General features: G+C 35.3%; 6 protein-coding genes across 7 annotated transcripts in view; 2 read left to right on the forward strand and 4 right to left on the reverse strand.

Moving 5' to 3' along the window:
* Positions 1 to 3,098, reverse strand: part of LOC100862751 (glycogen synthase kinase-3 beta) — a 39,664-nt gene extending 36,566 nt beyond the window's left edge. The window contains exon 1 of the mRNA XM_062673693.1: positions 2,952 to 3,098. The gene's annotated coding sequence lies outside the window, so the exon portion shown is untranslated. The remainder of the gene's footprint in view (positions 1 to 2,951) is intronic.
* Positions 493 to 6,058, forward strand: LOC101739178 (leucine-rich repeat-containing protein 58). Its single transcript, XM_004928232.5, has 4 exons — positions 493 to 1,262; positions 4,126 to 4,342; positions 4,816 to 5,005; positions 5,563 to 6,058. Exons 1-4 carry the CDS (start codon positions 772 to 774, stop codon positions 5,736 to 5,738), a joined length of 1,074 nt encoding a protein of 357 aa, XP_004928289.1. The 5' UTR covers positions 493 to 771; the 3' UTR covers positions 5,739 to 6,058.
* On the reverse strand, positions 5,787 to 7,927 carry LOC101739031 (small ribosomal subunit protein uS2m). The gene is made up of 3 exons (XM_004928231.5): positions 7,774 to 7,927; positions 7,042 to 7,122; positions 5,787 to 6,734 (listed from the first exon to the last, which is right to left on the reverse strand). The coding sequence occupies exons 1-3, from the start codon at positions 7,790 to 7,792 to the stop codon at positions 6,088 to 6,090; spliced, it is 747 nt and encodes a 248-aa protein (XP_004928288.1). The 5' UTR covers positions 7,793 to 7,927; the 3' UTR covers positions 5,787 to 6,087.
* Positions 7,928 to 11,353: 3,426 nt separating this feature from the next.
* On the forward strand, positions 11,354 to 13,054 carry DnaJ-15 (dnaJ homolog subfamily C member 17-like). The gene is made up of 3 exons (NM_001282223.1): positions 11,354 to 11,488; positions 11,957 to 12,563; positions 12,697 to 13,054. The coding sequence occupies exons 1-3, from the start codon at positions 11,414 to 11,416 to the stop codon at positions 12,882 to 12,884; spliced, it is 870 nt and encodes a 289-aa protein (NP_001269152.1). The 5' UTR covers positions 11,354 to 11,413; the 3' UTR covers positions 12,885 to 13,054.
* Positions 12,892 to 27,367, reverse strand: LOC101739315 (CWF19-like protein 2 homolog). Of its 2 annotated transcripts, XM_038017245.2 has the most exons (6): positions 19,168 to 19,342; positions 18,666 to 18,782; positions 17,526 to 18,389; positions 16,724 to 17,107; positions 16,295 to 16,633; positions 12,892 to 13,054 (listed from the first exon to the last, which is right to left on the reverse strand). In XM_038017245.2, exons 2-6 carry the CDS (start codon positions 18,750 to 18,752, stop codon positions 12,920 to 12,922), a joined length of 1,809 nt encoding a protein of 602 aa, XP_037873173.1. In that variant the 5' UTR covers positions 18,753 to 18,782; positions 19,168 to 19,342; the 3' UTR covers positions 12,892 to 12,919. The 2 variants fall into 2 exon arrangements, with proteins under 2 accessions (XP_037873173.1, XP_062529675.1); XM_062673691.1 differs by lacking the exons at positions 18,666 to 18,782; positions 19,168 to 19,342 and adding an exon at positions 27,233 to 27,367.
* LOC110385580 (uncharacterized protein K02A2.6) lies at positions 23,570 to 27,434 on the reverse strand. The gene is made up of 3 exons (XM_062673788.1): positions 27,417 to 27,434; positions 26,817 to 26,924; positions 23,570 to 26,490 (listed from the first exon to the last, which is right to left on the reverse strand). Exons 1-3 carry the CDS (start codon positions 27,432 to 27,434, stop codon positions 24,349 to 24,351), a joined length of 2,268 nt encoding a protein of 755 aa, XP_062529772.1. The 3' UTR covers positions 23,570 to 24,348.
* Positions 27,435 to 27,479: the final 45 nt, after the last annotated feature.

Genomic DNA, 27,479 nt, shown 5'->3' on the forward strand with positions numbered 1-27,479 from the left:
ATCGTCGGCGCAACTGGGCAAATGTGTGGGAGACTACACGAAGGTTCGCGAAGGTTCGCGGTTCGCTCGCTTTGATGTCTGTTAAAAAACCGACACAGCTTGGAAAACCACGAATGCAGCGAAAACTTTGTATAATCATTTGCAAACGTCGTCCCACACTTGCGGGTTTGCGTATTCGTGCGCATGTGAGTGACCGGTATTAAAATCAACAGACACCCTGTTTTTTTTTTTTTTTTGTTTTTTTTTTATTGACTTTGTAGGCAGACGAGCATACGGTCCACCTGATGGTGAGTGGTGACCGTCGCCCATAGACTTCAGCAATGCCAGGGGCAGAGCCAAGCCGCTGCCTACTAAGTGTTTGTGCGCTAATAGCCAACAAATAGTTAACATATATTGCGTGTAATGTATACATTACGTAATGAAACATAGGTAACATTGCTAAGTTAATTATGTAATGATTTGACACAATGTAAATATGAGGCAACTCAGTAATCAAATATGTTTTGACGTACGAAAAGATTTTTAGACATATTATTATCTCAATCTCAAACGTTATTTACAAAAGAACCCACAAAACGCGCCAGCAGCAACTATGTCTTTAGGCAGTGTGATGAACTCTGTTAGTCTCTAGTTAGTAAAGTCGCAGTTGCGCGCGCGTCGCGAAGGAGGTTAGACGAGCGATACGCTCGCGACCTTTTGTAGTAACTGATAATGTAATCAACATTATATACTACTCCAGATGATCAATCACCTAACGCACTACAACATAAAATGGAGTATTACACATCAGATAGTTGTGACAGTGACTTCAGGGAGCAGAAAACACTCGATTTATCCAATCAAATGATAGATACATTAAGTATCTCTGCTGAAATGAGAAGTATAGTGGATGAAAAAGATTGTGCTGAAAGCTACGAGATAATATTACTGTACAACAACAGAATACAATCACTTCCAAATTTCCTAAACAGGTTTTGCAACTTGAAAATTTTGAATGTGAGCAACAACAGGCTGACTGTTTTACCAGATGTGTTTAAGAATTGTCCCCTCACGACTTTGGTAGCAAAACATAATCAACTCACTAACGAGTCACTTCCCAAATCATTTTATACTGCAAAGAATACTCTTCGTGAACTGAACCTCAGTGGAAATCAGTTAAATTTATTCCCAGAGCAGATATTCGAATTGACACATCTGAAATATCTTTACCTAGGCAGTAATAAAATAGTTAACATACCAAAGGACATTTGGAAATTAAGCGGGTGCGTATCGATAAAACCTTAATGTTAAAAAAGAACGAGTACGTGGAAATAGCAGAACGAGGAAAAATTTTTGAATTTACATGACTAGAGACGTATCTGTACAAAAATGCTTTACAGAGAATATACAAATATTGATAACTTTACATTAACAATTAAGATAAATTACGTGAGACACTGTTATCACTACTTATTATGAATGACTTGCGTTTATAAAGAACTCAAATTTATTTGTTCTTTTGACTAATTATCGTTTTGGCTATGTTTAGTAGGTAGTTTAAACTTTAATGTATAATTCGACACAATTCATTCCTTTTGCATATGTAATTCATTTATAGCCATTAGAGGATCTTTATAATGAGTATTTACTCTGTATATTTCAGAGGGAGTTACTTTATAGTTATTTAGGTACATATATTTGTTATTTTTTATATTTATATATATATTTTTATTTATTTATAAGTCGTCATGGCCTAAAGGATAAGACGTCCGGTGCATTCGCATCTAGCTATGCCCCGGTGTTCGAATCCCGACAAAATTATAATTTGCGTAATTATTTGTGGTAGAACCTCTTGTGAGTCCGCACGGGTAGGCACCACCGCCCTGCCTATTTCTGCCTTAGAACTTATATCTCAAGGTAGGTGGCGGCATTTACGTTGTAGATGTCCATGGGCGCCGGTAACCGCTTAACACCAGGTGGGCCGTTAGCTCGTCCACCCACCTATGCAACAAAAAAAAATATATTTATTAATATAACCATATACCTATATAACTACATATCTATCCCTCTTCTATTCTTCTGATATATATTATAAGAATAGGTACGGATATGTGAATGGCATCCTCGAATTTTATTTTCGAAACCCCCAATTCCTTTTGGGAAATTACCGTTAATTTGTATTCATATTTGGGTGTCTGCTCAAAGTAGTGACAAGGTTACTTGCTTTCTTTGAACGGATGTGTTCTAATTTCAACCGGAAATATATTTAAAAGATCATTAATTAAGACCCACAACTTCACTAACTCCTACAAAAAAAATCGTTTATATTGGAACTATAAATATAGAACTGAATGTCATTCTATGAAGTGCAAGTTAAAGCTGTCCTTGTATACAGACAATCATATGGCTCAATTGGTGAGTGGTTACCGCCTTTCATGGATGCCAGCAATACCAGGGACAGAGCCCAAGCGCTGCCTACCACTTGTTAGACCATCTCGCGGAAGGAGGCGCCGGCGAGTGAGGCAAAGCTCTCCTCGCTACGCAGAAATCCGCCGCCGCCACGCTGCCGAGCATGAGGTCGCGACTGGGGTCCTATCCGTGACCCGGCCCCCTAAGATCTTCGGGCTCCACCCGCTTTGTGCAGGGAGGGAGGGACCAATGCGTGGGGTGGCGTGCTCGGCACGCTCGCGGTACGACGGGATAGATCTAATATGCTTTGCGTCGACCCTGTCCAGCCGTCTCAATACTGTCCCGACTGTGCTCCAGCCCGGTCCGGGGTCCGGGGTGGAAGGGGGACGCCGGGTGTGAGGGGCAGAAGTTTTTAGTGAGGTTCTACTCTTGTAAAAAAAAACGCTTAGAAAATATGTTTCGCTCCAAATGTATTGCCATAAAGACATAGGGTTATTGATTCTGTGATTAGACTAGTTGTCACTTATTAGCACGTCGACTAGAAAATATGTTGTAAAACTTACCATAGATCAATTACATAGCTCAAGTTTTATTGAACCACCAAAGTAAAATTAAAAGAATGAAAAATGCCTAGGTAGTTCCTGTTTCACTTACAGACAATAAAAGCAATGAAAACTTAAAAATTCCAGTCAGACATGATCCGGCTTATTTTTAGTGTACATGATGATAACAAAACAACATTTATCTTTTTTGGTATAAAATAATATTGTCGGACGTTGACGTCGATAAAGAGATACTGAACTGAGTAGATGCTGAATCAAATGAATATTTAGACAGTTTATTTAAGCGATTCAAATTGGGAAGTTTCAATATAATTACAAACCAAAAATTAATCAGGTACATAATAATATGTACTACCTACTTGTTTTAAAAATAAGACAAAACCGTCTAATAATTATAAACCGGTCAAACGTTTGATAGGTAGGTATATGGTTGGTAGGTTTCGGTAAAGATAGGCCCGGGAAATAAATCATTTGTCCAGGGATAGAGTTGTTTGTAAGTATCACTGATGTTGAAACTACTTTTTATATTATATTTTATTTAATATACCAGATATACTTACTATATCAGAAATATATATTAACAAACAATGTAAACAATGTTTACATATACAATCTTACATCATTATCAGTTTCCTACAAAATTTAATCACTGATAGTAGAGTGATGTAGGAACTTAAATTTTGAAGGTCCTGTTTACGACGTGGAAACAACAATATTTAATTCAATTCTTATGAAATTAATGAACCTAGAGCGCATAATTTAATGATAATTCCTAATTTCATTATTAGCAAAACCTTGTATCCTTACCTCCTTAAAAAATCTTTTTATTGCACTATATATATAAGTAAAGAGAGATCCAGAGCCACGCGATTCAACTGTTATATAGTTCCGTAGGATACCTACCTACACATCAATTGAATTACCTACCTAAATAAACGCACTTTGACACATGAGGTCAGTCTCAATTGTATTTGATAACTTCTGTCCCACCCTTCAAGCCAGTACGTAAGATTGCTTCTCGGCAGAAATATGTAGAACGGTTGTGTGGTAGCCATGTGGTATCATGGGGGATACGACGAAAAAATTTTCATGTTGCGTTCATACGTTTTATTACTTACTTAAATTAGCTTCATACTATATGAATGACTTGTAATAAAACATGTTACAATTACAGTTTGCAAATACTATCACTTGGTGGTAACCAAATTATCGAAGTGCCCGAGAACGTAGGTCACTTAACTTCACTACAAGCGTTGGTGCTCAGTGATAATTTGATCGAACAATTGCCAGCAAGCATCACAAAACTGAAGAATTTAAGATCTTTATTATTGCACAAGAATCGATTGAAAACTTTGCCTACACAAATTATTAAACTAAAATGCTTGACAGAGGTATGAATTCAAATTTAATAAAAAAAAATCTAAAAAGGTGCCAATAATGCTAGTGAAAATACAATACCTAACCAAATAATTTATAAAAAATATGTTTGAATACAATACAACTGTGTGGCTTGCAATGCACTTAAAGGAAAGTGGTTAACGCCGCCTAAGCAATGCTAAACGTAACTATAGCGCAATTGTACGGTTGAAGAAAGAATGTGTGTAATGCCCAGGGAAAACCGAAGAATGAAGAAAATTATACAGCTTTAACAATCAGAACATATTCGTTTTGTAAGCCCAGTGTATCGTGTAGCTACGGCAAGTAGACAAATCCTGGGCAATAGTGAAGCTATTTTTGTGGTGGGAAGTATATAGCGACAGCATAGAATCACACAAATTAGTCCTTAAAATTCATTAAAATGATTAATATTTTTAACTTTATTCCAAAGTATGCATGTATACTGTATGTGTTTTTTTAATTACAGCTCAGTCTTCGGGACAATCCCCTTGTAGTAAGATTCGTTAGAGACATGACTCTGCAGCCACCATCACTCTTAGAGCTGGCTGGTCGCACTGTGAAACTTCACAACATTCCAATTGAAACTGGAGGTATTCCTAAGACATTGATCAATTATCTGCAAGCAGCCCAATGTTGTGTCAATCCAAAATGCAAAGGTATAATAGTAGTACTATTATTGTAACATATAAATTGTTTTTGTATTAGCTTGTGTTCAAATACGACCAAGCTACTTAAATAACAAATATACACTTTACAAGGTGGAACCCCGATGTGTTCACCATTGCGAACTTTTTAGGAAATACTGATACATGAATCATAATGGTGCAATACATGGTGGCATCGTTTTTCAATTTTATTTCAATATGTGTTCATAAATTTATTTTGTGCATTCACTAGTCAACAGACCAGATGATTGCACAACAAACAATATTCTAAAGTTCTCCTCATTTCGAGTGTTTAGAATAACAAAATCGAAACGCACTCAAAACCATTTTATTTTTCATGAAATTTAACTTGTATATTGTGAGAGGAACAAATCAAATCAAATGATTTCCTGCGTGAGATTAAAGAATAAATTAACATGTAGGGTCTTAAAACGTTTGCTGGTTTTTTTTGTTATGGAGATATAAAATATTCAAATACTTTATATCACCATTAACAATACTTTTGTATGATATTTACCTATCACAACTAATTAACATATTTGTTACAGGTGTCTTCTTTGACAACCGCGTAGAACACATCAAATTTGTAGATTTTTGTGGAAAGTACAGGATTCCATTACTACAATATTTATGCAGTTCAAAATGTATTACTGGAAGTTGGGAAAGCCGTGAGGTAGACAGTAATCCTCACCCACATATGATGCGAAAGGTTCTTCTGGGTTAATTATGCCATAATGACATTATTAAGACCAGACAGATTAAAAATCACAAATTGTTTTTCTTGCTATCATCTATTGTCAACTTGACGTTTTTAATTATTTTTATTTAGATTATTTGTTGTACAATTTATATTACTTATGATTGTGTTGTATTGGGACAAAATATTTTTAAACTGTTAAATATAATAATTATCATACACAGCATAATTAGATAAAACAAAAATTTACAGAAATAATATTTTTAAAACATTATGAGTAATATAATGAAAATGTTTACCAAGTTGTGATATTTAAAGAAATATAATAAACAGAATTTATTGTTAAATCAACTAATTTTCTTTTACAACAATGATGTTACTCTGTCTCCTGTAGAAACTTACGTCTTTCTTCCTTTCCTCTAATAATAGCACTTTTAAATAACTTACAGTAGAGCTCTATGGCTGTTGGGGAATCATCATTGCCAGGTACAGGGTATGATACCAAATTAGGATTACAATTTGAGTCGACAATTCCAATTGTTGGTATTAACATTTTTGCACTATCTCTGACAGCTGTGTGCTGATTCAAAATATTATTCTGGGTGTTAAGAAATATACATAAGTCAGGTAATCTTGTTATAGCACCAAACTGCTGATTGGCATTTGTGAAGATACCACCTCTCCAGAATCTTGTATGAGCATATTCTCCACATTCCATTGCTGTTTTTTCCACGATATGTGCATTTAGTGAATTCCTATTAAAAAAACAAATGATTCCACCTCTGTATGCAATGTGGGCTGTGAAATTAAGAGCTTTACGTAAATGTTCAGCTGTTGTATCCAAATCAAAAATGAGGTGTCCAAGTCTTGAACCATATATGTATGATCTCATGTTATCATTAAGGGACCCTATTTTATGACCATAATGCACTCTTGCATCAAATAGGTCTTTTACTGTAAATAAATTATGTACACCAAAATAATCTGGGTAATCAAGAGGATTTTTCTGATTTTGTTGCACATCTGTAACATAACATTTCCATAATTTAAATGTAACATAATAAAGATATGGTATGTTACTAAATAACTTTTTTTAAATTGATATTGACGCTTGAAAGGCATGAAATGATAGGCAATAACCATATTCGATGCGCAAAAATTATATATTTCTAGGTCTATTAAAACCATTTCAATCCTACAGTTAGATTCATTAAAATAGATTTCTTTTTCAGGTATTTCAACCTCAAATTAGTCTACTGTAAAGTTCACGCATTATTGCTTAGTCACGTTTGCCTTTCAAGCGTCAATATGTTCTTATCAATTTACTGACCAATTACATTCTCTGGAATGACTTGTGGAGAAGTTGATGTGTATCTCAGAAGTGAAAATCCATATTTTGTATATCTACACCCTGCAAAAAAACAATGTTAAAGAAATTACTGTTTAATTTTTTTTAGTTAAATTTATATTATATAGTAACACATAAGTTAATGGGATTCATTACTTATCATTCAAGTAGAATTCATACTGATACCATACTACTATACTTACTACTATTTATACTATAGATTATATACTATAGATGAAATTTAAAAAACGGAGCTGTTAAAAGCAATTTTTGTACCAGAAATATACTGTTTATGATTCTCAAGATTTTCCAATCGCAATGATAGTTGGTCAGTTTCATTTCATTTATCTAAATAATCAAGATCTTGATTGATTTGCATTTATTTATTACTGAGCTTTCATGTATATGACTACAACTGTTAGCTCATGAATGAATTGATTGTCACCTCTTAAGTAAGAAAAATAAGTTAGTAATAGGTTTTAAAATAATTTTATTAGTATGGCATGTTCAAGAATTCATCTCATTTTGCATTTTATCAGGCTCCTACGAAGGTTTTGCCTTGTGACAGATTTAACAATTGAGAGTTGCAGAATAGTCAAACACGAAGAAGATTAGAATTTCATAAGCTGTGCTGCCGACGAATGTAATAAGTGTAGATATTACTATTAAAAGTGGTTCTTTATCAGTAAATTTTGACATCATTAGCATCCTTACCTGTATTACTCAAAATCATTACGTTTCTTTTTGTCCTATTTATATAGGAAAAGGAAATCAATAGATGGGTTTGTTTTTAAAGTTTTTTTAGGTTATATTCATAATACATTTAGGTAAATTTTTTTAAAGATTATATGGTCTGGTAGCGAGACTTTTAAGCCAGGATTTGAATCGTGTCCCACTAAGATTCGTCGATGCTGTCTACCTGAATTCGACGTCATACTTAGCCCATATCATCAACCAACAGAGTTTTTGCTGAATTTTCTCAGCGAGTTGCGATTTTGATCTATTTTGAGTGCTTGAGCTGACACCCTTCGAGAACTGTAGGAAGCTTCCACGGTGACTAACCTCCCTATAACTCGTTCTTTATCACCTATTCCTTGTCCTTCGAATATAAAATTGACATACTCAGTCGACCTACCTACCAATCATCTTCCATCACCCACAGCCGAATCCCCATTTCTTATTGAAGCTACCGTCTTTCGTACTCCACCACCTACTAATGATATCTCATCACTCATGGATCGTGTTGCATGATTACCTGAGCAATTAGATTTGGATACTGGATCATGGAATGGGGTGATTAACCACTGCAATTAATTTAATTCTACCGAAGCATTATAGCTTTGATGCTTTTTTTTATAATTTTAAAATGTCACGGTTTTCTAATTATAATGAATATAAAAAAAAGTGTACGTGTACTTATGTACGTGCGTAAAAAGTTATACTTTATTTTTATTAAATGTATTTCTTTTTTTTAATTAATATTTAATCAATTTGAAAAAAATCGATTAAACAACATCTTCAAACACGCATATTGGACATCCCTTTTCTTGACATCGTTTAAATTCGGTAATTCTCGGTACGGTTCGGAAAGTTCACCTGCGGCTATACTCAGACTCGCCAAGTTACGTCGGTCGTATTGTAATGAACGATTTAGTGGGCAACTTCATTCTGTTAATTTTGTGTCACGGTGCGCGCGCATCGTAAAATTTCACTCTCATCAATTTTTCATAACGCGCCTAAAGAAGTATAACTTCAATAAATAGAAGATAAATAAGTTCTTATAACTAAAGGTCCTTTTCAAACACACTCACATTAAATTTTACAGACAGCCCTAAATTTAAAGCATTTTTTTTTGTAAACAGCTGTTATAAGATGGTGACCTAATTTATTGATATAAAAAAGAAATCCAATGTTATCATAGTGTTTTAAATGTAAAAAATGTATGCCAGTTCTTATACTGGCAAAGCTACCCAACTCTCAAAAAGAAAAAATATATATTTCCTCTATTTTGTGAGATCTTCACTCTATGCTCATGCAAAATCATTTAAATTTCAATTGTAAACGTTTAAAACCCACGGAAAATTCATATTTTTTATTTATACGTACTAAATAGTTCGCATGGCGGGGTTTTTACTGGTGGTAGGACCTCTTGTGAGTCCGCGCGGATAGGTACCACCGCCCTGCTTATTTCTGCCGTGAAGCAGTAATGCGTTTCGGTTTGAAGGGTGGGGTAGCCGTTGTAACTATACTGAGACTTTAGAACTTGTATCTCAAGGTGGGTGGCGCGTCTACGTTGTAGATGTCTATGGGCTCCAGTAACCACTTAACATCAGGTGGGCTGTGCGCTCGTCCACCCATCTAAGCAATAAAAAAAAAAAAAAAAAAAAAAAAAACAAAGTTACCCAGGTTGACAGTACAACTACCTACAAAAATACTAACTCTATGATCTAGGTACCTATAATTAATATGTCTTATCTTATTAATATGTCTTATGATCTTATATTATTAATATGTCTTATGATCTACATCCACAGTCACACATGGTGACTTTTTGGTGGGAACACTAGGAGTGAAGTTGTGCAATTTCTTTTATTTTGTCTATTTAGTGTTTCTTCAGGTTTAAATGTGTAATAACGGTGGTTTATTAACTGTTTAATATCTGTGAAAGTGCATAAATGTGGGAAAATGAAACAAAGCCGCTGGACGTAACTTCTCGGGCTCCTTCAAAAATCTCAGTAAATGACCACCATTTTACTCAGATTATATTTCATCTTATTTCATTCAATTTCATCCCAGTAGATTAATGTCTCAAATTAATCATCTTTATTTCTTTTCATTTCACTCCATATTATCATTTTTCATGAAAATAAGAATATAAATTAAAATAAGACATGACTTAAAGGTCTTAGTTACCAGGTCATAAAATCCCATAAAAAACAGTCACAGATAATACATAGAATAGGTACCGTAAAATGGGGCGATTAGGGACAAATTCCAACTTTATGAGCAATTTTAAGGTAGTTGTTGATGTATATAATGCTATATCAGGATCAAAATGATTGAGTCTTGGGGGCATCTTTGTTGTCTAATTTAAAATTATGCAACTAGCATTCCAGTTTAAGCAAAAAATGCAAAAATAGGTGTAATCCCTATTTACCCGAAAATTGCGGTTAATTGGGACGAAATGAGAAATTTGCTAGGGTTGGCACTACTTGTATTTTTATATATAGTTTTAATTTATTTATTTATTTAGTTGCACCAACAAAGTGATCATCAATAAAAAAAATAGAAAAACTGACAAAAGTACATGGCAGACATCACCTCAATTATAGGTGCAATCGACAGTGCAGTAACAACAAAAAAAAAAAAATATATATATATATATTTACACATATATAGTGGGCTTTCTTAGAAACGGTTTATATTTCTCCGTTCTTGGTAAGTACTTAGGGGCTGATATTTCTATCTGGGTTAAGAGATTAGGTGTGTCGGTTATTCCATGGATTAATCAGATGAATACCCCCACTCTGAACAAATATTAAATATTTTATTATGTAAGACATTTTTGTCCACCTTGAGATTTCATTGATCTTGTTACATGTCTCTGCAAAATCGACTTACTTATATTAAATTGCTTATCTATTTCAACTAAAGACTTATTCCCAATTTCGCTTCGATAAACCAGATTTTTACCAACAAATTTAAAAAATATTGTTATAACTACATAGACAACCCTACAAACCTGTACCTATTTATACTTAGGTCGTTTCCATTTCACGTATGCTCATCCCAATTGACCCCTTTTTCGTTGTTATTTGTACCTAAGACGTCCCCAATATCCCCAAAAACAACAGATTTTTACATGTATTTTTATTTAATCAAATACATTAAAACCAATAACAACTGAGACTTACCTTTAATATATATGCTGGTTCAAACCCTAAATAACGTTTATAAATCATCGTCGTCTTCTATTATTATCAAATAAATAAAAGAGAGTAAAGTTTCTAGCACTAAAATAATTACCACCACAAGAAATTTAATTTGAAACGCGATTTTTTATAAGTTAGCAGCTATTATCATGCATATGCAGAGTTGTTTTGTGAACTTTCAACATTCTACTATTAAACTACAAAAAAATGGAAGATTTTGCAACGAATATAAAACTTATATTGAGCGTCGAAAGATTTTCCCGGTTTTTTCCCGATTCGCCTTTCAATCCCTAATCGCCCCATTTTACCGGTACATACTCAAAAACTGACAACACAGTAAACGTCAGTTGACTTCGTCTAATAAAAAATCCGACTATAAAACTCAAACAAAAAATAATATTGACTTTGAAAATTTAAATAAAATGACGAAAATAAATATTGAAGAAATTGACCTATATGCTGTGCTTGATTTACAAATAACTGCAACCGAATCGGAGGTAAACAAAGCGAACGAAAATACTTATTACATTCTACGTCTACTACCAGCCTTCGTCATGTACTTTAGGCTTAATGAGTCGAAAGGCAACGGTGGTCAAGGTCGAGGACCTTAGTCGATTTGTTTAGATTTCGCCTTGATGTAGCGAGGAACGATATTAAGCGGCTACCGGTGCCTATAGGCAGCACATCGTGAATATGTACCTCGAGACATTTGTGATTAACTGGTGGTAAGGTAGTCAAATTCAAATTATTTATCTCAACATGAATGCCCTATGTCTTGAACTATGTGTTAAAAAATGCCACAGCTCTGAGAAGAATGAGCAAACAAACTCAACTAGCTTGTATTTCTTTCACATTTGTGTTCACTAGTACTTAGGTCCATGGTGGCTTATCCATAAACATGGTTTTGTGACCAAAATCATGGTGATAACTAAACAGGTTAAAATTGATTTTTATAATATTTCAAGATCAAAAAAGCATACAGAAAAAAGGCTTTACAATGCCACCCAGACAAAAACCCAGATGACCCTAAAGCGGCAGAAACATTTCACGAATTATCCCAAGCATTAGAAATATTAACTGATACTTCTGCTAGAGCAGCTTATGATAAAGTGCTACGTGCTAAAGCTTCCGCAAAGTTAAGGCATCAAGAATTAGACAGTAAAAGACAAAAACTCAAAGAAGATTTAGAAAAACGAGAAAGAGAAGCAGCATCTGGCACACATACAAACCTTACAGATTCTCAGAGACTTGCAAAAGAGATTGAAAGGCTACAAAGAGAGGGAAGTCGTCTATTATTGGAAGAGCAACAAAGAATGAAAAATGAAATACAAAAAAGTGTAGAACGAATGAAAGAACCTGTTTGGGATCCAAGTTTGAATAGAATTAAGATTAAGTGGAAAGTTGATAAAACTGATCAGAATAATAGTACTTATGATGAAGCTACATTAAGAAAGTTCTTGAAGAAATATGGTGACATTGTTGCTTTAGTAATATCATCCAAGAGTCGAGGTAGTGCCTTAATAGAATTTGCTACTAAGGAAGCAGCAGAAATGGCTGTTCAGTTAGAAAAAGGTAATCTAAATAGTATTACTTTTTACCTACAGTTAAGCTGCCCATGTTAGCTGGTCTCGATACTATAAGAGACATTAAAAAGTTCATGAAATATTTTTTGTGATAAAAATTTATAATTTGAGTGTCATTTCAGGCCTACCTGACAACCCTTTAACTTTAAAATGGGTTAATGATAGACCAGTGCTTACTACCAATAAAACAGTCAATGGAGAACCATCTTTGGTATCAGATAGAGATTATGAGTCTCTAGTTTTCAGAAAAATGAGACAAGCTGCAGAACGACAAAAACTTATTGAAGAAATGATGAAAAATGAAAAATAAAACAAAATAAGTTCTAATTATTTATTAGTAAAACACTATTTTTTTACAGGATCAAATGGTTTCCAGCCATTTATAAATTCTAAGACCTTCTTCCTTTGCACATCACCATATTCTCGTTGTGGGTTTTTCCATGCTCTATGATCTAAGTCCAATATTCCAGCAATTATTTCCTGTAAATGGTAAAGTAAAAATAATGTCTGTTTTTGATAGGGGGCTTAGATATAATTTTTATAATTAGTCTGGCCATAAATACTTTTACATAAAAACTTTTCTTTTTTCAACTTTTTAATTATTTTGAATTTAGAACAAAATTTAAAAAAATTCTTTCGATTTCGCGCCATTTCACATTTTTCGTCTTCATTACTTTTTTATTTATTACATAGATGGGTGGACGAGCTCTCCGCTTACCTGGTGTTAAGCGGTTATCGGAGCCTATAGACATTACAACGTAAGTGCAGCCTTGAGATATGAGTTCTAAGATCTCAGTATAGTTACAATGGCTGCCCCACCCTTCAAACCGAAACGCATTACTGCTTCACGAGAGAAACAGGCAGGGTGGTGGTACGTATCGGTGCAAACTGACAAGAGGTTCTATCACCAGTAAAAATAAAAAATAAAATACACAGAAATATCCTCTTTACCAATGAAAAAATATTCACTATTGAAGAACACCACAATAAGCAAAATCAGTGTCATCAAGTGTACGCTCACAGCTCTAAAGAAGCTGCCTAAGTGGTCGGAAAGGTACAACGTGGTCATCATCCTGCGTTAGTGATGGTTTGGTGAGGCGTGCCTTATCAGTCACAGAACTACATTTTTGTGAAAAAGGAGTGGAAACTTCAGCCAAAGTGTATCAAGATACAGTCTTGGATCACGTTGTGAAACCTCTCAGCAATGCACTTTTTAAAAATATACTGTGGATTTTCCAGTAGGACTACACCTGGTCACAAGGCACGAACTACTCAAGCCTGGCTTGAAACCAACGTTCTGGGCTTTATAAGAGCTGAAGACTGGCCCTCATCTAGCCCAGACCTCAACCCTTTAAACTTCAAATTATCATTAGTTTCAGAGGACATGGCCTGCTCTAAACGACACGGCGACATTGAGTCTTAAAATAGTACATTGTTCACCAAGGGAGAAAAGTGGGACATTTCCTCCCGCGTGTAAAATTGCGAAAAATATTTAATTTTTAACTGATTTTCTTTTAATATTAATAATTTATTGATAGGAGTCAACTGTAAGAGAGAGATAGAGAGACAGAGAAGTCAATATATCCTAATACATGTCTCACTCAGTCTCATGCGCGTGTATAATGCCCTTGCGCTCTTACCCACAGAGGTATTAAATTGAATTTAAGGGCTTGATTGGCCCCTTGGATCGGACTATCTTTTTGTAAGAGGTTTTAAAATAGTTGTCTAGTGGTCATATATAAAAATCAGCTTTCAGAATTTACGTGAAGTAGGTAATGATTTTATGTACCTTGAGTACCTGACACCTGAAAATTGGCCGTCTAAGCAAGCTAGCAGGTAGGCATGCGTCTTTGTACATACACTACATACGCAATCGGCCACATTTCGTTCGTTAGAAAATACGTGACGTCTGGGGGCCCTGTGATCTTGGATTATAAGAACTGTCTGATGAACTCATCTTTGTTTAATACTTCACTATTAAATTTTGTTGCCTTTTGTTTATTTAACTTTTACACTAAACACAATATTGCAAATTACCCGAACACAACAATGGCGGAGAATTTTAGGTGCGTGAGAGCAGACGTAGACACTAACGCGCATGCGCATTTGTACCCAGGGAGAAAAAGTTACACTTTTTTTCCCTGTACAGCGGGACGAAAACTGAACTTTCGGCGTAGGTAGGAGAAAAAATCTTTGGAGCAAGCGGTGGCGAAATTTCCCTTGGAAACAGTGCGTAAATCCATAGATTCGCGGCAAAACAGATTAAAGGCCTGTCTAAAAGCCAATGGTTTTTTTTGGTCAGGAGGAAATCACCGGACTTCCGCCCTCTCCTGGGAATGGAGGGCGGGACATGTCGGAGTCGAACTGACTAAAACCTCCGCTCAACAACTCATGTCCGAACCTCGCATGAGACAGAACTCATGAAAAGGCAAAGAGGGGACAGTGCGGAGCACATCTCTCCCACCACCCTGCCCCTCGGGACGCGGGACTGTCGGTACCACAACCACCAGCCCTCTCAGTAGGCAGGCTATTCGGAGCCCTCCTAGATGGCGCCAGTTAGAATGGGTTATCCTACGGAATACCCCGCTGGGTCAGAACCAGCGTGGATCGAGGATATCCGGCCTTCCATCACCTGGATGCTCTTACGTAAAACGCGTGCAGAGCAGCTTGCACGTTGTCTTCTTAGGCCCCCATCGCCGGTCCCCAGACCGACATGTGAAGGGGACCTAAAACACTTACAGGGCCATGGCTGGGGCGAGATCCGCCTCCCTGGCCCCGCTCGACGGCGGCGGGCTTGTGCGTCTCTCACGCGCCCCGCCGCCTTCTCCTACGAGATGGTGCACTAGCAGAAGTCGAGCATCGCCTTCCACGACTCGTCGCCGCCGAGCATCGATGCCACAACACTCGGCAACGACAAGTCGTTTCCTATTTTTTTGCGACGAGGTCAGGGCAGACGTCGAGCGTGTGCTCTACCGTGTCCAAGTCGCAACCACAATGGCGGTACTGTCGTCGGCTCGGCTCCGATCCGGTGCAGGAACTCACCGAAGCCAAGCATGCCCAGTGAGCACCTGCGTGAGCCAGAAAGTGAGGCGTCCTCTGTTACGATTCACCCAGTCCACAAGGGCTGGGCGAATCGCCTCGACGGTCCTGCGACCAGCCGAAGTATCGGCCAGCCGCCTGGACCATAACTTCAGCAAAAGCCAAAGGTGGCCATTTAAAAAAAATGCATTTTCATTTGTAACAACTTATGGCTGGACTAGATATACATATAGTCAAGTAATTTAAAAAAATTGTAGATTTTAGACTTTGCTAGCTTTTGCCATTTCTGACGTCCTTAAAAGACGGTAAGCACTCGCCTTCAGGTAGGTCGTAGGTTCATTTGCCCACAAAGGCAATAAAAAAAAGATGGATATAATATTATCTTTTCTGGGAAGATTATTTTTCCCCACTCCTAAGCAGGTGTTTATTATTTTTATTACAAACTTTGATGAAGAAGTTTACAAGTCATCTGAAATTAAATGGCTTCTGGAGCTTGTAGAAATCACAATACTGTAACTCAAATAGGGTAAGAATTGCAACTGTATTGTGTGATGGCTAAGAAAGGATTTGAACATCACCTTAAGCAGTACAATAAAGAGAAAGCTAATTTTGACTTAAATGAAAATGCATACTTATTTATGTAACAGAATTTTCAAACCAATAACTATATATTAAGTTTACCTCTGCAAATGTTTTCGGGAATAATTGTTGATCTTCAATTACATGTGCGAAACCAGGATCCATGCCGAAATCTACCCAGAAATATGGTAGTCCTTTAGGTATTCCTTTCCGAATGCTTTTACCTTTTAGATCAACGACTTTTTTGTTCATAGACCATTCTGCTTCACATTCTAATAATCCTTTCTTAAAATACATAGGTGCTGTATCACCAACATCTCTTGGTAAAGGCACACAATTTATAATCATATGAGGATATTTGTGTAATCTTGAAGCTGTTTCGTAAAATACTACATCTTTATTTTGTGAATTAAAAAAATGTGTCAAGGCTTTCCTATAGTTCTGAAAGGAATAATTCGAGACTAATTCACAAATTGTGTAACACAAGGTTGTATTTTAATAGCGTAAATTTTAATCAACAGATATGCTTACCAAAATTTCCTCCCAAACATCTTCATCTAAGGATGTGACACAAAGTGAATGCTGTAAAGTAGTAATTAAACAATGATCTTTGACAAGTGATTGTTTTGATGGTAAAGCCAAGTACACCTTGTTACCACAGCTGATCATCATGTGTTTCACCATATTTTTAGAATCTATGCAATATTCACAACCTTCCAAAGATCTTTCAATCCGTATATGCTCATTAATGCTTTTCTGTCTCTCATTTTGACACTCCTTAGCATCATCTCTGTTCTTTGATATATGATCCATGAAGATGTCTGCAAGATCATCATTTGGATTTTTAGATTTACTTGCAATCTTTGCCAGTTCTGCTTCATCATCATAGTTGTTTCCATATTTTTCTTGCTGAAACTGTTTACAATTTTATTAAAACACTATTTAAATTTTGCTACATAAAGCAAATAATAGGTTTGTGAAGATGGATATTATTCTGCACAATATTATATTGCACAAAGTCTATTTATTTTATTTAAGCTTCACAGTACCATAGGCAGCATATTTCTGATACAATCAGCAATATTCACGATGCGCGTGAACAAATTTCACTAATTCTTTTTTTTAGGTTCGGACTGATCTCTGTTGCATATATATATATAAATACTTACACCTCATTATAACAGCATATAACAATATATAAAGCTCTGCTTACACTTAATAACTGTTTCCTCTATGTTAATTTTCTGATAAAAATAAGATGTTTAGTTTCTAAGATTGCTATGTTTGATGTGTCATTTTATATTTTTTGTCAATAAAGGTTTAGAAATCTTACCATTTGAGCTAGGTTATATTTGTCATCATTTCCAAAATATTTAGCTCTTTCACCAGATACATGAGTTTCTGCTTTTCTTTTACCATCACCATTTTTAGCAACACCTCTTTTAAGTTGGGTTAAAGGCATTGCATTTCCTTTTTTGTTGGTAGAAATAAGCATAATTCCTTCATTGTCTTCTTCTTGGCCAGCATCAGGATTCTGTTTTCTATATTCTCTTGCAGTTTCCAATTTTTCTTTTAATTCATTGGCAAGTTTTACATTTCCCATTATTTCAGCTTTTACAATTTTAGCTGCTAGTTTATTCATTTTATCATCAGTTAAATACTTACTCTCAACTGTGTCTTTACATTTTGAATGACTAACTGTTGGTTCTGAATGTTTTTCAACATTGGTTTTTTGTTCTTCACTTTTTCTTTCAGTTTGGTTTAAGCTTTCATTTTTTTTCCATTTGCTTGACCCTCTGTTCTGATATAGTGTCTGCTCTGCTTTTGATGGGCTTCGGTTCTCATACTGCTTTGAGTGATGGTAATCAGATTTATGACCTCTAGAAGATAGTGTATAGTAGTCATCTTCTTCAGATGGTTTGAGGAAAGGTCTTGCTTTCCGAAAACTTTCTGGTGTCTGCGGTAGTCCTGAGCCACCATCTTTCCAGTAAGGATTGAGTTCTCTACTACTAGTTGATGGATTATATGAATCAATACCATTCTTTTTTTTTACATCTCTTGGTGGCTTAATGTCCTGTTTTGAGTATGTTTTCAATAGACCTGTCATTGCCATCCAGTCTTCTCGAGTTTCTTTTTGCACTATTGAACTTTCTTTTTCAACCCATTGCTCTGAATCAGAATTTGAAGAACTTGATGACTGTAAGATGGAAAGAAGGGAAATAAAAATTTGTGTTTTGTTGCAATAATAATAGAAGACATAGTGGTCGTAAAGTTTTAATAGCAAAAGTACCTACGCAAGTTTTGATTAAAACCCAATGTTTATTTAACAAATCTTTTGAATACAGTTATGCTTCGAATAAATTAAAATTAAAGTTATATATTCATTAATAGGAAAATAAAGAATAAAACTATAAAAATAAGTCAAAATTTTGATTGCCTGTAGCGAATTTTAGTTTATTCATGTAAAACTTACGTTAATAATATGTGCTTTTTTTTTACTCTTAAGCTCTTTCGGCTCATGAGATTTATTCTTGTGCTTTTTCTCTTTCATTTTGAACATGATTGCTTCCGTATCTCAGTGGTTAGGCACCTTTATATTAGGATATTTAAAATCTTACTCTATGCTTTATATAACGATTATTTAATTAATTATCTATTTACTTATGTTTTTTATGATTTCTCATGTTATTAAGAACAAACATAAATAAATAGATATGTACACAATATGTGAACAAATAAATACAACATAGACTATTTTTTTGTTTTTTTTAAGGGATTTAATGACCCGGTAACTAAAATTTTTAAGTCGTTTCTTATGTTTTATTAATAATCTTATTTTTTTTTTAAATAATATGGAGTGAAATGAAATGAAGATGATTCAATTTGAGACATTAATCAACTGGGACGAAATTAAATTAAATGAGATGAGATGATATGGGATGAAGTATAATCTCAGTAAAATGGTGGTTATTTACTGAGATTTATGGAGGATCCCGAGAAGTTACGTTCAGCGGCTTTGCTTCATTTTCCCACATTTATGCACTTTCACAGATACTAAATAGTTAATAAACCACCGTTATTACACATTTAAACCTGAAGAAACACTAAATAGATAAAATAAAACAAATTACACAACTTCACTCCTCGCGTTCCCGCCAAAAAGTCCCTTAAAGAGAAATAATGAGTACCTACCTACAGACTGATCTTGGGTATGTACCGTAAAATAGGGCGATTAGAGATCGAGAGGTGATTGGGGAAAAAAACAGGAAAATCTTTCGAAGCGCAATACTAGTTTTTTAATCGTTGCAAAATCTTCCATTTTTTGTAGTGTAATAGTAGAAAGTTGAAAGTTCACAAAATAATTCTAAATATGCATGATAATAGCTGCTAACTTATAAAAAATCGCATTTCAAATTAACTTCTTGTGGTGGTAGTTATTTTAGTGCTAGAAACTTTGCACTCTTTTTTTTAATAATAATAGAAGAGGACTGTGATTTATAAACGCAATTTAGTGTTTGAATCATTATATATATTAAAGGTAAGTCTCAGTTGTTATTGGTTTTAATGTATTTGATAAAATAAACATACATGTAAAAATCTGTTGTTTTTGGGGATATTGGGGACGTCTCAGATACAAATAACAACGAAAAAGCGGTCAATTGGGATGAGAATAAGTGAAATGGAAACGACCTAAGTATAAATAGGTACAGGTTTCTAGGGTTGTCTATGAATTTTTAACAATATTTTTAAATTTGTGTTTAATTTAATTTTTAAATTTGCGGATGACAGCACGGGGGATGCGCGATATATCGGCCATCAGAGTCTCTCTCGGAGCGCGGTGCAAGAGAGACGATCAAAACTTGTGTCTGAAGTGGAGAACTCTCTGGGGCGAGTCTCCGAATGGGGTGAATTGAACTTGGTTCAATTCAACCCGATAAAGACACAAGTTTGGGCGTTCACTGCGAAGAAGGACCCCTTTGTCATGGCGGCGCAATTCCAAGGAGTATCCCTGCAACCTTCCGAGAGTATTGGGATACTTGGGGTCGACATTTCGAGCGATGTCCAGTTTCGGAGTCATTTGGAAGGCAAAGCCAAGTTGGCGTCCAAAATGCTGGGAGTCCTCAACAGAGCGAAGCGGTACTTCACGCCTGGACAAAGGCTTTTGCTTTATAAAGCACAAGTCCGGCCTCGCGTGGAGTACTGCTCCCATCTCTGGGCCGGGGCTCCCAAATACCAGCTTCTTCCATTTGACTCCATACAGAGGAGGGCCGTTCGGATTGTCGATAATCCCATTCTCACGGATCGTTTGGAGCCTCTGGGTCTGCGGAGGGACTTCGGTTCCCTCTGTATTTTGTACCGTATGTTCCATGGGGAGTGCTCTGAGGAGTTGTTCGAGCTGATACCGGCATCTCGTTTTTACCATCGCACCGCCCGCCACCGGAGTAGAGTTCATCCATACTACCTGGAGCCACTGCGGTCATCCACAGTGCGTTTCCAGAGATCTTTTTTGCCACGTACCATCCGGCTATGGAATGAGCTCCCCTCCACGGTGTTTCCTGAGCGCTATAACATGTCCTTCTTCAAACGAGGCTTGTGGAGAGTATTAAGCGGTAGGCAGCGGCTTGGCTCTGCCCCTGGCATTGCTGAAGTCCATGGGCGACGGTAACCACTCACCATCAGGTGGGCCGTATGCTCGTCTGCCTACAAGGGCAACAAAAAAAAAAAAAAATTGTTGGTAAAAATCTAGTTTATTCATGATGTTTTTGTCTACAGCTTTTATTCAAAATGCAGTGTTATTTTATTGTTTGGCAAATATTTATATGATCAGTTACGCGGTGTTTTCTATTATTAGATATGCCTCGCGTGTACGTATCAAAGAGTGCAAATCCTTATAAGAAATATGATCCCTTAATATTAAAAACAATAATAGAAGCTCATGAAATTAGGAATAAGTCTTTAGTTGAAATAGCTAAGCAATTTAACATATGTAAGTCGGTTTTGCACAGACATATGACAAGAACAATGAAATCTCAAGGTGGACAAAAATGTCTAAGTAATACATAATAAAATATAGTAATATTTGTTCAAAGTTATCCTGATCCACCTGATTAATCCATGGAATAACGGACACACCTAAGCTCTTAACTCAGATAAAAATATCAGCCCCTAAGTACTTACTAAGAATGAAGAAATATAAACGGCTTTTATGAAAGCCCGCTCGTTCGAATTTAGGTGCTTACCCTCCCTTAAACAAAATTGTTTGGGACTACAATAATGTCCACGGTAGTGCGGTCTCCGTTAATGTTCATTTAATTTTGGGGTTGTCTGATTGCGCTGAACTAACTTTAAGTGATGAAATAGGTGTTTTTTCTAATTGTCTTACAACTTACAGGAAAAATCTGTCGCGGATAATTTCCCAAGTAAATATAAATAAATCATTAGTAATGAAATGTAATCAAGTTTTAGTTATATATTTTTTATTTTTGTTGTCAATGCACTGTCAACTGCACCTACATCTGCCATGTACTTTGGTCAGTTTTTCAATGTTTTTTATTGATGATCATTTTGTTGGTGCAACTAAATAAATAAATTAATTAAAACCAAGGAATGCCAGCCCTAGCAAATTTTTCTATGAACAGTGAACACTAATTTCGTCCCCAATAACCGCAATTTCTGGGTAAATAGGGATAACACCTATTTTTGCTTTTTTTGCATAAACTGGAATGCTAATTGCATAGCTTTAAATTGGATAACAAAGATACCCTCAAGACTCAATCATTTTGATCCTGATATAGCATTTTAAACATCAACAACTACCTTAAAATTGTTCATCAAGTTGGGATTTGTCTCTAATCAGCGCGTTTTACCGATAGGTACCGGTAAAAAGCAAAAGTTGGTGATATCCCTATTGACCCGGAAATTGAGGGTTAACCCCCAATTAATGGGGGGGTACGGAATTTGTGTTAATAGAGAAAGGGGATGGCCCATTTTAGGCCCAAAGCGGACAATAGATTATAGAAAAAATACTTAGTGCATTAATTTTGTCATAAATAAATATGCATTTACTTTCTTGCAAATAAGCGCCACTATAGTTTACAATAAGTAGTTTAAAAAAAGTAACTCTATTGAAAAAACAAGGATTTTTATTTTTGCGGGAAAAATATTGCCAGCTTCAAATCCTTTTACGTATGAAGTAAATATTTTGAGTATATAAATAAAACATATAAATAAATCATTTTAAGTATTATCATTAATCAAACGATTTTAATGGATTTTATGCACATAAAATAACATCGAAGACATACCCATTGGACTTTAACTTGTAACTATACTTGAGACCTTAGAACTTATATCTCAAGGTGGGTGGCGCATTTACGTTGTAGGTGTATGTGGGCTCGAGTAACCACTTAGCAACACCAGGGTGGCTGTGAGCTCGCCCACCCATCTAAGCAATAAAAAAAACTTTACTAGTATTGTTATTTAAATATGTACAACTAAAACAAAAACATAAAAAATTATGTGTACTCGTAAAAAAAAGATTAAGATATAAATCAATTATCGGTTATTTAAAAAAAAAATCGATATATGAATTTCATGTAATTATTTTTCTTTATACTGACAACACTGAATTTAATCTGACTGACTGACACTTCGCTTGCTGCTTGTGGTGTTGTGCTTGCGTACAAAATGGATGTGTTTTGATTTTTCTTCGATTTATTTTACATTTATCAATAACGTTTCATACTACGACTAAAAACATTGTGTGAATTGTGGTTTTACCCTGACCGAGATTTAAAACCGTGTATATGGTCTCGTTTGCTATTTTTAGATGATACTAATTGTGTATGAAGATGAAGAAAATATAGATATTTAAAGAATTAAGTGTGTTTTTTATACCCTATTGGATAAAAATACATTAGGAACATCTTAAACCTTAAGAAAAGAAAAGTTCTTGAAGTATCTCACAATCCGACACTTATTTATATAGAAAATTAACCTCAAAACGAGTTTTTATTTTTATTATATTTTTTATAATAGTGGCGTCAATTTCAATATATTTTTTAGATATCCAATACATTTAAGAATTTGAATCAGTACATTTTTATAGTAATATTTGATGTCCATCTTGGGCCTAGCACACTATGGAGAGTGGGCAATCCCCTTTGCTAGGGCTAGCACTACTTGGTTTCAATTAATTAATTTATTTATTTAGTTGCACCAACAAAGTGATAATTTTTATGTGTGTATATAATAATATATACTCATAAATATAATATATATATATCTGAGTTAAGAGATTAGGTGTGTCGGTTATTCCATGGATTAATTTGTATAGAAATATGTTAAGATTTTATGTGGAAGAATAAGCAGACTCGGTTTTTTATCACACATTATATTTTTATTCACACGACACAATCTTCATAAGAAGAGAATGTAACCATGGTAACGAGTCAACATTACTAGCCCGGCGACACGCAGCTAGTTCTGTACCTCAACAAAATATATCATCCATTAGTTTCCTCCGGTTAAGAAGAGTCTAGATTAAAGTGTAGCTATAAGACAAGTTCCATAGAAACCGTTTCTGGGCACTTTCCAATCGTTTCTTGTTTATCTCATAATGAGGATTTCACATAATTCAGCAATATTCTAAGGTACTGCGTACGAGATAAAAATTATAAATTGAGAGCATTATAAATTGTGAAATTAATAATAAATTTCCGATATTCCAAATAACATTCTTTTTTTTATGCCAATTCGGTCTAAATATACCTTTATTATTATGCGTTTGCGTAAGTCATAAGAATCAAGTGGATAACCCCACTCTGAACAAATATTAATTTATTTTATTATGTATTTTTCTACTACTTCACTTAGACATTTTGTCCACCTTGAGATTTCATTGTCTTTGTTACATGTTATATTAAACTGCTTAGCTATTTCAACTAAAGATTTATTTCCAATTTCATAAGCTTCTATTGCTGTTTTTAATATTAATATTTCTTATAAGGCTTTGCACTCTTTGATACTATAATAAAACAATGTTTTCAAGACATAGCATAAAATATAATAATGATAGGTAGCAAAAATGACAATGTGTTTGAAGTATATTTCAAATAATGGAATATGTAAAAGAAGGTTACAACATTCCTCCCCATCTACATCTCGTTGATCAGACGGCGGGGTGCCTGTATACGTCGATTACTTCGACGCGGAGCAAATGGCACAGGAGTGGAGACCGGAGCAGGTGAGGAGTATAACTTCGAATGCTGTGAAGGTGAATTTGGAGAAATTTGTACATTTGTAGGCGACTGCAGTGTAGGTAATGAATTCTTATTGTTAGTTAGCCTTTCGCTAATTGATGTTTCCATTCCAATGTCTGGAGAAGCAGTCGTCGGCAGCATAGAAGAATGCGCCCTTTCATTCCTCGGGGTTTCTGAGGTGGAAGACTCGCGTGGCCTGATGTGATCAGCGTGTCTTCGTTTTTCTAGTCCTCCTGGTGTTGAAACAATATATGAATATTTATGTTTTCGGGATGTAATTACCGCTGGTTCCCATATTTTATCATTGCGTGTTTTAATATATACTTGGTCACTTGGTCGGTAACTCGGTGATGTGGTACGAATATTTTCTTTTACTTGTAAATACTGCATTAACCTTCTTTTGTCTGGCCGAATGTTGGAAAGTATGCAATTCAATTGTCTTCCAAACATCATCTCAGCTGGAGATTTACCAGTGGACGAGTGCGGAGTGTTTCTGTATGTAAACAGAAATTCTAATAGTCGGCGCTCGAGATTTGTATTGTCTACCGATGCCATTCTATTTTTGAATGTTCTGACTAAACGTTCTGCCAGCCCATTTGTCCGAGGATGATATGGAGATGATGTGACATGTAAAATAGACTGTTTTGTGCAATATTCTTTAAATTCATAAGATGTAAATTGAGGTCCATTATCGGATATAATCATTTTTGGTAAGCCAAATGTACAAAATATGTTATCTAATGTAAGACAAAGTGATCTGGTGTTGATGTGTTTCATCGGTCGTATTTCCACCCATTTGGAGAGAGCGTCGCACAATACCAACCAATACGATCCTTCGAACGGTCCAGCAAAGTCGATATGGATTCTCTCCCATACTTCTTCTGGTATGGACCAGGAAAATACAGGAAGTTCAGGATTACAAGGGCGGTTCTGTTGGCATCTGGTACATTTCTTGACAAATAATTCTATGTCTTCGTCAAGGTTAGGCCACCAAACATAGTAACGTGAAAGTGCTTTCATAGCAGAAATGCCAGGGTGTCCTCGATGAAGGTATGTAAGAATGGCTTTTCGGAGTGCTGTAGGTATAACGATGCGTCCTTGCCTCATAAGTATCTTATTCTCAACAGATAATTCAGTCCGGTTTCTGTAGAATGGTTTCATTTCTGGATTGTATACTGATTCTCTCCAGCCGGTTTTTAAATTTTGACAAACTTTTGTGAGTATATGATCCTTTGCAGTTGTTTTCATAAGTAACTGTTCTGATAGGTTAAGGTCAGTCATTCGAGTGCTCAAAAGACGTAGATCTATTTTATGTACAAGCCCTTCTGTCTCGGAGGGTTCAGTTTCAGGGTTTGGTAATCTGGAAAGGCAATCAGCTAATGTGTTATTTTCACCTTTCCTGTAGTAAATGTCATATTGATAACTTCCCACTACTAGGGCCCATCTTACCAATCGGTTATTGGCTAGTTTAGGAAGGTTGCGGCGTGCACCCATAATATGTATAAGAGGTTTATGGTCCGTAACTAGATTAAATTTCGTTCCTCTCAAGTACTGATCAAATTTTTTTATACCAAATACTATTGCTAAAGCTTCACGATCAATAACGGAATATTTCATTTCCGCTGGTCGTAGTTTCCTTGAAGCAAAAGCAATTGGCTGTTCTATGTTCGAGTCCTTGTGGAATAATACTGCACCCAATCCCTTTTCGGAAGCGTCACATGCTAAATAAAGGGGACGTTTCTCGTCAAATGCAATTAATGGTTGTGAAGACGTTATGCATTTCTTTGTATCTTCAAATATTCTGTTTTCATGATCAGTCCAACGCCATCTATTTTTTTTACTAGTTAGATCATGAAGATCCGAACAAATTCCGTGAAGATGTGGTACAAACCGTTCGTAAAAGTTAACTAGTCCTAAAAATGATCGTAGTTCTTTTGCATTACTAGGTGCTGGGGCCTTAGTTATGGCATCAATTTTAGATTTGGTTGGGTGGATGCCATGTTTATCTATTATGTGACCTAGGTATTCAATCTGATTCTGTAAGAAATTACATTTCTTTAAATTAACTTTTAGGCCAGCGTTTTGTAAGCGATCGAATACAATAGATAAAGTTTGTAAATGTTCTGAAAGATCTTTCCCTGCTATAGCTATGTCGTCAAAATATACAGCTACATTGGTGATATCGCCTAGCAGTTGATCCAGAAAATGTTGAAAAATTGAAGGAGCAGTCGATATTCCAAAAGGCATTCTATTGTATTGGAAATACCCTTTATGGGTTGACAACGTCAAGTACTTTTTCGAATCTGGTGCTATTTCAAATTGTAAGTATGCGTCTTTAAGGTCTATTTTTGAAAATAATTTACCGTTTGCGAGATTTTGGCGTAGTTGATCGAAAATCGGAACTGGGTGTAGATGTTTAATAAGTACTGGATTAAGTGTAGTTCTGTAGTCTCCACATATCCTAATTTCCCCTGTAGATTTCAGAATGTTAACTGTGGGTGTAGCCCATTCAATAGGTGTAATATTAGGATCTACTTTTTCCACTATAAGAAGGTTACAACAGATACGTACACGCGAGACATACCTATCTAAAAATAACACGTAACTGATAATATAAATATTTGCTAAGCAATAAAATAACACTGCATTCCTAATTAAATAAAAGTTCTAGACAAAAACATCGTGAATAAACTAGGTTCTTACCAACACGTTTAAAAAATATTGTTATAACTACATAGACAACCCTACAAACCTATAACTAATAACGACTGAGACTTACCTTTAATATTTACTATGGCCCAAACACTGAATAATGATTATAAATCACAGTCCTCTTCTATTATTATCAAATAAATAGAAGAGAGCAAAGTTTCTAGCAATAAAATAATTACCACAACAAGAAGTTAATTGGAAATGGGATTTTTTAAAAGTTATCAGCTATTGACGTGCATAATCAGAGTTACTTTGTGAACTTTCAACATCCTACTATTGCACTACAAAAAATGTAAGATTTTACAACGATTAAA

Source organism: Bombyx mori, chromosome 18 (assembly GCF_030269925.1).
Source record: "Bombyx mori chromosome 18, ASM3026992v2".
Classification (NCBI taxonomy): Eukaryota; Metazoa; Arthropoda; class Insecta; order Lepidoptera; family Bombycidae; genus Bombyx; species Bombyx mori.

Coding starts and splice junctions, on each gene's coding strand:
- LOC110385580 (XM_062673788.1), bottom strand. Junction 26,491..26,816: donor ACGCCAAAATCTCGCAAACG/GTAAATTATTTT, acceptor AATTTCTTACAG/AATCAGATTGAATACCTAGG.
- DnaJ-15 (NM_001282223.1), top strand. CDS start 11,414: ATGACGAAAATAAATATTGAAGAAATTGACCTATATGCTGTGCTTGAT. Junction 11,489..11,956: donor TAACTGCAACCGAATCGGAG/GTAAACAAAGCG, acceptor TAATATTTCAAG/ATCAAAAAAGCATACAGAAA. Junction 12,564..12,696: donor GGCTGTTCAGTTAGAAAAAG/GTAATCTAAATA, acceptor GTGTCATTTCAG/GCCTACCTGACAACCCTTTA.
- LOC101739315 (XM_038017245.2), bottom strand. CDS start 18,752: ATGTTCAAAATGAAAGAGAAAAAGCACAAGAATAAATCTCATGAGCCG. Junction 18,390..18,665: donor AAAAAGCACATATTATTAAC/GTAAGTTTTACA, acceptor TCCATCTTACAG/TCATCAAGTTCTTCAAATTC. Junction 17,108..17,525: donor AATATAACCTAGCTCAAATG/GTAAGATTTCTA, acceptor AATTGTAAACAG/TTTCAGCAAGAAAAATATGG.
- LOC101739031 (XM_004928231.5), bottom strand. Junction 6,735..7,041: donor CATTCCAGAGAATGTAATTG/GTCAGTAAATTG, acceptor GTTATGTTACAG/ATGTGCAACAAAATCAGAAA.
- LOC101739178 (XM_004928232.5), top strand. CDS start 772: ATGGAGTATTACACATCAGATAGTTGTGACAGTGACTTCAGGGAGCAG. Junction 4,343..4,815: donor AACTAAAATGCTTGACAGAG/GTATGAATTCAA, acceptor TTTTAATTACAG/CTCAGTCTTCGGGACAATCC. Junction 5,006..5,562: donor TGTCAATCCAAAATGCAAAG/GTATAATAGTAG, acceptor TATTTGTTACAG/GTGTCTTCTTTGACAACCGC.